This window comes from Sinocyclocheilus anshuiensis, unplaced genomic scaffold (assembly GCF_001515605.1).
Source record: "Sinocyclocheilus anshuiensis isolate Anshui unplaced genomic scaffold, SAMN03320099.WGS_v1.1 scaffold468, whole genome shotgun sequence".
Taxonomy (NCBI): domain Eukaryota; kingdom Metazoa; phylum Chordata; class Actinopteri; order Cypriniformes; family Cyprinidae; genus Sinocyclocheilus; species Sinocyclocheilus anshuiensis.
Genome location: NW_015557069.1, coordinates 212,664 through 224,894, shown reverse-complemented (window position 1 = coordinate 224,894; position 12,231 = coordinate 212,664). Strand labels below are relative to the sequence as shown.

General features: G+C 39.5%; 1 protein-coding gene across 4 annotated transcripts in view; it reads right to left on the bottom strand.

Moving 5' to 3' along the window:
- LOC107676703 (pleckstrin homology domain-containing family G member 3-like) overlaps positions 1-12,231 on the bottom strand; it is an 81,194-nt gene that overhangs the window by 19,040 nt on the left and 49,923 nt on the right. For all 4 annotated transcript variants that reach the window (XM_016471344.1, XM_016471346.1, XM_016471345.1 and 1 more), the window contains exons 5-7: positions 3,640-3,709; positions 3,335-3,381; positions 679-829 (exon numbers count right to left, since the gene is read on the bottom strand). In XM_016471344.1, coding sequence (XP_016326830.1) covers positions 679-829; positions 3,335-3,381; positions 3,640-3,709 — 268 coding nt within the window. The remainder of the gene's footprint in view (positions 1-678; positions 830-3,334; positions 3,382-3,639; positions 3,710-12,231) is intronic.

The window sequence follows — 12,231 nt, the reverse complement described above, 5'->3', positions numbered from 1 at the left end:
ATGTGGCGAGGGGGGCGTGGTTCAGCGAAGTCTGCAGCGGGAGACGAGCGGTGAGTAAGTAGGTCAAGTGCAAAATGATGAACACCTGTGTCTGATTGCAGTAATTGGCCTGGAGAGACCGGTTAAAAAGGCAGACTGGAGAACGTGGAGGAGAGAGAGACGGGGATTCGTGGGCATCGCTCAGCCAGAGAGAGAAAACATGAGGGACTGAATTTATGCCATTGGCAGTGTGTGAACGCGCTGGAAGCACTACTTTTGTTTTTGTTCAAGTTTGAGTTACTAAATAAAGATCCACGAGTCTCCAAACACCCACCTGGTTCACTTCCTTCCTTCCTCCTTACGAACTGTGCTACAGATATGCTTACAAATTTTATGCTGCACAAAAAATTTCCCTCCGGGCTTATAATAAACATTGAATCTTGAACCTTGAAACTTGAACCCTAGTAACACAGACCTGTGATCTGTTTTGCTTGAGAACCTATGATATAGCTTTTTCCCCTTAACTCTCAGTAAATATCTTGCAAATGCACAAGAATGAGGAAAAAAAAACAATTTCTGAATGCAAAAACTATAATAGTTCAACAAAAATTATCATGCATGATAGGCATTGCTCACAGTAGGTGATTTGAAGCCTTTACTATATTATGTAAAGTATTATTCTGAGAGTGGTTGTCTAACCTGTAATAACAGATGATATTTGAGGATCCTCTGGACAGGCTTGAGAAGGTAAGATCCTAGAGGCAGGGATCGCTTTAAAGCAGCTTGCCTCTCTCTGAAGAACTTGGCAAGAGTTTTGTTCCTCATGCAGTCTGTTAGAGCAGCCACAGAGCTATGGAGAGAGAATGAACTGTCAAAACACAGCACAACATACTAACAAATACATCACTATACAAACTGATAACAGTCAACTCACATAGAACATTAAACAATAACTCTCTGACAATTCATTAATCATCAAAGTTTACAAAGAAAATACATAATACTCCAAACAGAAATAGCACCAACAGTAAGACTGTACTACCTATCCCTCATGTGCAGAGGTACTATTGACTATTGATTGGTGGTTGACTTGTAGTAACGATGACACCTACATCCTCATCCATCTAAAACTGTACACATCACATTATACACATAAAGCATTGTTTTATGTCTGTGCTTGATTTTACTATACACTGTAAAAAAAAATTCTGTAGTTTTTACAAAATTATTTTGGCAGCTGACCAGCTGTGGTTGCCAGAATAATTCTGTAAAGAATACAGAAAAACCTGTAAACACATTAACAGAACAAACTGTAAATTACTGAATAAAACTGTAATTTACAAACAAGAAAATTTAAATGTAAACCAGTAAATTCAACAACACACACTGCTACTAAAATCTGTTTTGTACCTTTAACATATACTGACAACCACCATAATAATGCAGGTGTTAAAGAGAAAGCCACATGAAGAATCAAAAGTTCATCACAAGTAGCTTTCCCACAAGCTGAAGTATACTATTATACAGAAGGTGCACAGAGTCATTCACGCAAACACAAACACACTGACACTTAAATAACGCAATAACCATTAATTAAAGGGTTAGTTCACCAAAAATGAAAATTAGCCCATAAATTACTCACCCTCAAGTCATCCTAGGTGTATATGACTTTCTTCTTTCGGACGAATCCAGTCGGAGTTATATTAAAAATGGTCTTTGATCTTTCAAGCTGTTTAATGCCACTCAGCTGATGTTGCGTGCATCAGTCCAAAATAAGTGAAATAAAAAGCGCCCATCCATTAAAAAATGTGTCTCACACGGCTCCAGGGGGTGAACAAAGGCATCCTGTAGTGAATCGATGTGTTTTTGTAAGAAAAATATCCATATTCAAAATGTAATAATCACTTTAATGTAGCTTGCGCCAACAGTTGTACACAGAAGCAGCTCTGGGCTGATGACGTATGAGTTCAGCATTGCGCATGTGCCGGTGAGTCTCGTGAAAACCAACGTTTGTTAACAGGAGCAAAGGAAGCAAAGTTTCCTTACTTTAGCAAAGGAAAACCAGTCTCCTCTTGGCTTATATTGAAATCCTCCGACATTCTTCTTTACAAATCCTCATTTTGTACTTATAATTTGTGACCGTTTTGATCTCTCCCCTGCGCTTCCGTGTTTGTCACTTCTGACATGCGCATGCACAACGCCGACCTCATACGTCATCCGCCCGGAACTGCTTCCGTTTACAACTGTTGGCGTAAGCTACATTAAAGTGATTATTACGTTTTGAATATGGATATTTTTCTTACAAAAACGCATCGATTCGCTACAGGAGGCCTTTTTTCACCCCCCGGAGCCATGTGAGACACTTTTTTTATGGATGGGTGCTTTTTATTTAACTTCTATTGGACTGATGCATGCAACACCCGCTGAGTGGCATTAAACAGCTTGAAAGATCAAAGACAATTTTTAATATAACTCCGACTGGATTCGTCTGAAAGAAGAAAGTCATATACACCTAGGATGACTTGAGGGTGAGTAATTTATGGGCTAATTTTCATTTTTGGGTGAACTAACCCTTTAAATAAACAGAAGATGTAACATAAAACCCAAATGCACATAACTGTTAAGAAAAACTATTAAGAAACATGATTATTTAAACAAAATACTTTCAAATGTGGAGTTTCACGCATGGAATTCTGGGAATATCAGTTTGCAGTTTTTGACTGTAAATTATATATTGATTTGTTCTTTTTTACTTCTAAAAACTGTCCAATTAACAGCATTTTACTGTAAAATTACATGAAATGTCTGGTTATATCTTTTACAGTTTTTCCCTGTATATAGTACGGGAACTTACTGTTAACTGTTTTTTTTCCCATAACATACAATATTTTACAGTTAAAATTACACTCATTTTTTACACTGTATTTTTTTTTTCTGTAAATTGTTTTGCAACTATTTACTGCTGCTATGGCAAAATAACTATGTAATTCATTTTACTGTCCCCACACATTGGTTCAGTAATGTCTGGTATTGACCCTGAATTTGTGTGCTTGTCCAGGCATTAAAAGCCTTATTGGTCATGAATCTGACCAACCACTACATTAATATCAGTTACTGAATTGAAAAATACTTATATTTTTGATGCAGTTTAACCACGTTTAATGAATATTATGCATTAAAGTGTGAATCTCACAAATCCTGTCAAGAAATGTCAGGGTAATATTGTAACTCCTCCCATATTACCCAGAAACCAAAGGTGCTTTTCTTTGGTGCAGGAAAATTATATTAATCTGACCACCTAGCCAGAGGCTCTTCAACATAATATGTGTCACTTTGGGCATTCAGTGCAACTTACTTTGGGTAGTTGGTGCAATATTGTGAGTAGATGTCAAAATATTCACGCTAAAAACAGAGATGAAAACAAAAGTCAGTAAAGCTTTTCTTAAAATGCATTCACAAGCAAATAGCCTCATTTACATAATTCGATTTGGAAATCATCATAAGCTGTTTATCTGGAGCTTGAAAATATCAAAGTTGTTTTGTAAATAACCATAAACACTTATCATTAAAGTTATATTTCCTGTTTAGTTTTATAAACATATTATTTAAATATAATCAGATCTAAAGACTTGAAAGGTACTAGGTTAGCTTGAACGTCACCTTGATCACAAAGCATCTGGCAATGGCCACAGGATCATTGTCACACATGTCCAGTGATTGAAGGAGCTCACTAAAAGAAAAGAGAAAGCATGTTTACAGACAAAAAAACAAAAAAAAACAAATGATTATTAAAACACCACATGCTCTGCACAATTCTGTAAAGGGAAACAGCCCCATTAGGGCCATTATAGCATTAAGCTTGGAAAAGGCCTTGTGATAGAGAATTAGCAGCACATGCAGTCTGCAGATCAGTCATTCTTCTCTACCTGAGGTCAGTGAAAAAAAAAATGAACGTCTCTTATCACTCTTCATATGTCCATATGATGTGTGATTAATAAAGCAATGCCTTGATGGAGCACCTTAAATCTCTTTAATTGTATTAAAATAAAATCACTTTAATGAACAGCAGCAAGTGGCTTTTCCCTCTTAAAAATGAACATGAAAAAAGACACTATTGTGTAGCAAATGCTTACATGTATAAATAATAATTGCAGTAACAGTAAATATCTTTTTTATAGTTGTCTCTGCATATTTACTTGGGATAGGAGAAAGTATTTCAATGTCAAAAAACTTTCCTGCCAGAAGGTATTTAAGGGATAGTTCACCCAAAAACAGATATCTGTTTCACCATTAAAATTTTCAGACATATTTTGCGCAGGTCTGTCTATTTTGTGTACATCCCAGTTGTGTTCCGGTTGACATGACAACAAAGTGGGTTTTTGTATATACAGTATGAGCAGCTGCTCACATGCTCACAGTCTCAGGAATGAGCACAGAGTAACAGCCGATATCAATAGTTTGCCTAAATGATAAAGTACCTTTCTGCTTTTTGTCACCAAACCTTGTAGTATGCCTCCAGAACACACTAAAAATACAGTGCCCATCTCATTGTATCACTGTGTGATACTTTTGTATCCTTTTTTTTTATTTGACGCTGGTTGCTCTACACTGCCATTATATGGACGAGCGTGAGCAGGATTTTTTTAATATCTTCTTTTATGGTTTGATAAAGAAAGTAAAGAATGACTGAATTATCATTTTTGGGTGAACTATCCCTTAACACTAAAACTGAATTTTTTTAGTGATTTGAAATTGCAAACAACAAATAATTGGTTTGCCATACTTTTAAAAGTAAGAATACTTGATTGTTAGATTTACCATATTGTCTTTCATTTTAACTGACAGCTTTTACTTTGCCACTGTTATAAGAAATCTGAATCTCCTGTCCAATTAAGTGTAGTTCAATCCATGTTTATATGGATTTGAAAGCAAAACTTAGCTGACCACAGCAAACACCACAGCATACAGAGGTCCACACTTTCTGTGTCATGCATTTGTGACGAACCACAAACAGAAAAATGGCAATTATTCACTCACTTACTGTATGATATTGAGGAGAGTATCTCTCTGCAGTAAGACCAACACCTGACAACAGGTGAGCAGACAATTATGTTCAAAAACAATTTATTGATGATCGGTTAGATGGGGAAAGGTGAAGAACCCTGTGTGTTCAAGGCTCCATAAAGCCTTTTTTAAGGAACAGCATGAGAAATCAAATGCATCTTGGTAAAAGCTCTAATCTAGAGTCACAGCTTTAAGCCACATATATGCTACTGATTTCCTAACATTAACAGATATAAGTAGATTCATAGACTTTCTTTTACTGGAAAATGGACAAGAATATTAATGATCATATTGATCATCCTCCATTACACAGATTTTTGTCCACACAATTGTTCTTTAGAATGAGAAGTGCACCTCTAAAGCCAATTCACTGGGTCTTTAATGTTTTAGTTTCTTTTTAGCTCAGGTAGAGCATGGCACTAAAAATGGCAAGGCAATGTGTTTGATTTTCAGGGAACAAACATACTGGCTTAATGCATTGAGTGGACTGCAAGACACTGGCTACGTTTACATGCAACCAAATAATCCATTTGTAATCGGATCGACGGCTCAATCGGACTGAAAAGCCTTCATTTAAACACCTTAATCGATCCAATTGAAGGGGGTGGTTTATTCCTTTTCTAATACGACTGAGAGTACATGTAAACACTCGATCAGACTGAACCCTGAAACTGAAAGGACTGCGCATGTGCAATGATGCAGAAATACCATAATGACGTATGACGCACAGACCGAACGGTTCTTCCTTTTGAAGTGTTGTATAAATGCATGTCCTGTCATTATAAAACGCTCCTTTCACTCAGCAACTGTGAAGTGGAGCAGGACAACCTCACACCTGTCCTTGTTTTGGATTCTCATCCACAGGCAACCCGTTTTGGGGCGCGGGGAGGGGCATTTTTACTGCGCGATAAATATGAGCAGCATGGCACAACGGTTTATATGTATATTTATCCATAAATTGATAAATATTCATTCTGCTGTTAAAAACAAATAAAGAAACCATGTAGGAGAGTGGTTATTATGTGCAAACTGTTAGAAACTATATTTGTGCAGTGTGCGCATGTCAAAAAAAAAAAAAAATCAATTCCGATTTGAAGCTTGTGACATATAAATGCGCACATCAACCCAATCACTTTATTTAGCGTTCATGTAAACACTACATTCAGATTCATCAATCAGAATGAATTCAGTCCGATTTAACCAAAAATTGTGCACGTAAACCTAGCCACTTTGAACCCAAAAATCTAACAAATGCATACGTAAATTTAAATATGAAAAAGATTAATAAAAATGACATGAGAGAATTTATAAATTCTTAACATATTGTTGAGACAGAAAAGCTTGGTTGGACAGTTTAGTAGTTTCTCTCTTCTCTTCTCTTCTCTTCTCTTTTTCTCTTTCATATCATGTTAAAGCAGGGAGTCTGGTCAAACAAAAAGTACTCTTTGTAAACATACAAACCATTGTACATGGTGATATTATGAGTGCGTATATGTAAACTTCTTTAAACAAAATAAAAAAATATAGCTGCAAGCAGCAATGACGGGCCCAAGCCACTAGCACAACCGCCACCCCGGTGGCATCAGGAAAACGGTGCACAGCTGGCACATGCATTTACAGTAACCCTCTGGCAGTCTGATTTTAAGGGTTACAGTAATGAAAGGGTTACACTATAACATCAAGAGTGTGAAACACACACACGGAGAGGGAGAGGGAGAGGGAGAGAGAGAACAATATATAAAACTTCGGTAACCCTTTACAACAAGGTTTAATTTGTTAACATGAACAATAATTATATAGCATTTAGTATTAATGTTAGTTAATATAAAGTTCAAAACTTACTAATACATTATTAAAATTTAAAGTTGTATCTGTTAATTAGTTAATGTGAATTATCATGCAAATTGCTATTAACTAACATTAAAAAAAGATTAATAAGTTATGTTAACAGTTAATGTACTGTGAACTAATATGAACATATTTTTATTAATAACTAACATAACAAAGATTAATAAATGCTGTAAAAATATTGTTCTTTGTTCATGTTAGTTAATGCATTAACTAATCTTAACAAATGAGACTTTATTGTAAAAAGTGTTAGCAAAACTTTTAATGATCTATAAGCATTTGAAAATTAATTTAATGATCTATAAGCATTTGTAAAAATAATTATATAAAATTATATTACCAGTCCAGTACATATTAAGTTATTCCATGTATTTGCTTGTCATTCTAAGTAATGGCAACGTCTCCGGTTACCTAATGTAACCTCTGTTCCCTGAGAGGAGGGAACGAGACACTGCATCATCGAAGATGTCCCCTCCTTCCTCGAATCTACTGAAGCCTTATGAAATCTCGCGGGCGAGAATCCGCCTGCCAATTGCATTTCAGCGAGAGAAATAGAGGCGGGCTCCCCCGCACTATAAGGCAGCGCTGAACGCCATTGCCATCACTGGACTGAAGCAGAATGCAGCTGACAAAGACTATCTAACTGTGTTACATACTATAAAGCTATGTAACACAGCAGAGTACGCAGTGTCTCGTTCCCTCCTCTCAGGGAACGGAGGATACGTTAGGTAACCAGAGACGTTCCCTCTAGAGTCAGTCTCTCGACATTGCATCATCAAAGTTGTCGCTTTGGGGATCTCATAAAATCCAGCCATCTTAATAGCGAAAGTCCAGATCGGCTGCAAGCAAAGCCGTTGACCTCAGCTAAAAGTACTTCACACAACGGAAGACCTCATAAGCACAGTGGCATAGCAGCTATAAGAGAAAGTTGCACAAGCATTAGACATAACATTAGACACAATTAGACTATTGCAAACACATTGCAGAGTAAAGAACAGTGGCCCTGCATCCTAGATTAACCATACACTCACTGCCAGCATTCATGTCAGGCGCTTGTCTCCAGACTGCATTGACAGTGGACATTCAGCACCGCAGACACATGGATAGTCGCTTAGCAATGTTTACCACGGGATATGTGACATCTTCAGTGTGACAGTGTGCTGGTGGCCAAATAATGCATGCGGCAGCAACACAGACACTATTGCATAATGTTGCAACCGGTGGCAGTGTGCGGTTAATGGTGGCGGTCGTGCCAACACCTAGTAGTGATGTCCGCTGCAGCGGCAATGCCGGTGCTGTCATGAACATAATGCACATGGGGTTAACACCGTGCAGTTGAACACAAAGGCAGCAGTAGCACTAGTGCTAATCCCCAGTCAGTATTTACATGACTTAGTTAAAAACTGCCAACTCGGTGGGGCTGCAACAGTTTAAGATGAATGCTGAACAATGATTCAGCTAGCTTGATTCCTGCATGGACACTATATGTTAAGGCTATAATAACACGTATAGACTATAGCAACATACATAGGTGCCTATAGCCCACCTGACATAGGTTTTTCCGCAAAGGTTACTACCTGTGTGGGAGAAACCAACAAAACGATGACTGATTCCTGTCTGTGCCTTTACACCATGAATGTGTACAACAGCAATGCACACAGATATAACCCATGAGGGCGACCATTCACGCAGAAAGGCAGCAGTGTCTGCTGTAACAACAGACTGTGAATGGCTAAACGACCTTGAACATCACTTCACAGGGGCGTCAACAACTGCTGTAATAGTCCACATGACCTATTTGACACCACCCACAATCTCAGTTCAAGTTGTAAACCTAATCCTCTTGCAAAGGCAAACTCGCGACGTGAGTGAGGAAACATTCAAATCACATAACTGACCAGAGTGCCAAGCACGAGTTGATCATGTGGAAGGGTGAGAGGTGAACAATCTTCTTGTGCCACTCGAAATTCTTATTGACAGGACATTCTGCCGGGCAACTATAAATATGATGACGTCATTCCGTTACATACTTAAAACAAGGAGGGCATACAGTTGCTGTTGAATTTTCAGGTTATAAAACCTAGCGAAAGCATTTTGCGAGGACCAAACTGCTTGTTTGGACCAAACTACCAAACAATACAAATCTTTCTCAGAGGATCTGAGCAGTCCGGGGGAGCGTTCTGATAATGCAATCTCTGGAGTCCCAGGAAGAGCATGTCATGCCTCCATACAATCCGACATGGACAGAAGCACCCTATGCTTTTATTTGGAACTTTATCCTACCAGAGAAAAGAGTTCCAAAACAGAAGAACTTTCTGTATTCTGTTTTACAACTGTCACACCACACAACGGAACAGTCATTGCTCAAAGGCAACTAGTTTTTTATTACAAAAGATGGCGTTTCAGCCATGATCGTTCACTGGATTCATTGCTGGCTCAGGCCCTATGCAAGGGGCTGAGGCGGGGCTAGATAACAGTCACATAGAGTGAGTATAGAAAGACATAGTGTTGAAAACAGCAGTATAGCCAGTGCATCATCATATGAGGGCTATGGCTGGCGAGCCAGAGTGTACCGTGACTAGTGTAAGCGACACTACACCCCTTTATGAAAAACAATGACCAAAGAACAAATAATCTTCAGTTTAACATAAAAAGGCGAAGAACAGCGCAGCACCAGCATAAGTAGCAGTAGCGTACGCAACACACCTTCTCACAAAAACAGCAGCACATCCAGTGCTTATATAGAAAGCGATGAACAGCGGCAGCGCCAGAGTGCACAGTAGCTAACCTATGCAGCACTATACATCCACATAAACAGCTGCGCCGCCGGTGTTTATCACAGGAGGCGATGAACAGCAGCCATGCCAGCATGCATTATGGATAGTGTAAGCCATATTTCACACCCATATGAGAAAACAGTGGCAAAGTCGGTGTTCAACACAGAAGGCAATGGAAGCAAGTGGCCGGAGCATTTTAAAAAGGACAGATCACCGCTTTGAGATGGGGCTGCTTATATTGCACAAGCTTTGTACTCTATACATGACCGATCACTGCTCTGAGGCGCGAAGCTGCATATTACAAGAGTGAGCGAGTGGAAGAAGCTCAATGTTTTATGGAAGGCGGACCACCGTTCTGAGGCTGGGTTGGGAGAGCATGAGAAGCCGGGCTTCCTGAAGGGTTGGGTGAGAGGAATGCGGACACTTATGGCGCTTTTCCACTGCATGGTACGGTACGGCTCGGTACGGTTCACTTTTGGGGGGTTTTCCACTGGGTACAGTACCTGGTACTTTTTTTAGTACCACCTCGGTTGAGGTTCCAAGTGAACCGTACCGTTACCAAAATGTGACATGTAAACTCTGCTGATCACGGATTGGCCGGAGGGAATCGTCACTACCTGCATCACTGAACTTGCGACACAAACACAACAGAACCGCTAGATTTAAATCAGCACAGCCAGCGAAGGATTGAACGCAACTGTTTTCAACGAATGCACCTTTTTTTAACAACCAAAAAGTGGCTGTTTCGTTGTCTGTTGAGGAAGTACAGACGTTCCTCTCGTTGATAGCAGAGGAGCGGATCCAGCGAGAGCTTGATGGGGCGACGTGGAATGAAAAAGTTTTTCAGGAGTCGCGGCAGTATAGGTGGCGCAACTAATGACATGTGAATAATCCCGCCCACTCTAAAGCGATACTAAACTGCAGTGGAAACGCAAACCGAGCTGAGCCGTGAATAATCCCGCCCACTCTAAAGCGATACTAAACTGCAGTGGAAACGCAAACCGAGCCGAGCCGTGTCGAGTCGTACCACGCAGTGGAAAAGCGCCATTAGTCGGCATAAGCTCATCACCGGAGTCCATAAGGTCCACCCCTGTTATTGAGGGCAGACGGACTCGCGCAGCACTGCATCTGAATGGCAGAATCACCACGGTCCGGAAAGTATCTCAAAGAAATACTCATCGGAACACTGCAGGGGAGTGGTAATTCAGGCACTGTCCCCCGGATGAGCGTACCTCAATGGCGAGCTGTAGATGGTTTCTTGTATCTGAAGGAGAAAATTCTGAGGCAATGGCGTTCAGCGCCGCTTTATAGTGCGGGGGAGCCCACCTCTATTTCGCATGCTTGAATGCCATTGGTGGGCGAATTCTCACCCACGAGATTTTATAAGGCTTCAGTAGATTCTGTAAACTCTGCTGATCACGGATTGGCCGGAGGGAATCGTCACTACCTGCATCACTGAACTTGCGACACAAACACAACAGAACCGCTAGATTTAAATCAGCACAGCCAGCGAAGGATTGAACGCAACTGTTTTGCAGAGTCGAAAGACCGACTAGAGAGGGAACTTGAGTAGTACAGGATTAGGCTTAAAACACTTCTTATACTATGACTCCTTCTATTGTCTGTCAGCTGAAATGTCTGATAGTTTTAAGTTTTTTGTTGACCGCTGAGCGTTATAAATTTATAAAACTAAGCATGTTTCCTAAGAATGACTTGTTTTCCATATGTACAAATTTTTTAGGAGTTTGGACAATGCGCTTTAAAGATATAAGAAAATTACTGTTATCTTTTTTACTGTTACTTTAATAAATCGCCGTAGCAACACCATTCAAGATATCCAAAATCCATTCGCAATTTAGCATCTTCAGTATCTTGATCATGTTGACAAAGTTTGGTGTGAATTTCATGATTCTCCTAAAAAAATGTTTTAAAGTGACGTGACATGTGGCCAAGTATGGTAACCCATACTTGGAATTAGTGCTCTGCATTTATCCCATTCAAAGTGCACACACACAGCAGTGAACACACACACACCGTGAACACACACCTGGAGCAGTGGGCAGCCATTTTTTTGCTGCGGCGCCCGGGGAGCAGTTGGGGGTTCGGTGCCTTGCTCAACGGCACCTCAGTCGTGGTATTGAAGGTGGCGAGAGAGCACTGTACACTCCCCCCACCTACAATCCCTGCCGGTTAGGGATGTGACGATTCACTCAACTCACGATTCGATTCATGATTTTGATTTCACGATTCGATTCACGATTTTTTTTAACAAAATGAGATTTAAGACAAATTATGCTTCTATTGTCCTCATTTGTTAGTCGCCTTGGATAAAAGCGTTTGCTAAATAACAAAATTTAAATTTAATGTATATGTAAATAACAAAACTAAATTGAAAATTTTGAAACAAGCCCAAAATCAAATAAATAAGTAACACAAATAAAATAAATCTCTTCATATAGACAAACTAAGGCTTTGTCTGTGCTCTTTCCATGTAAAATTAGAGGCAACCACTGCATTTTAATCATGATCCAAACAAAGATGCTGCATACATGCAACACGAGCA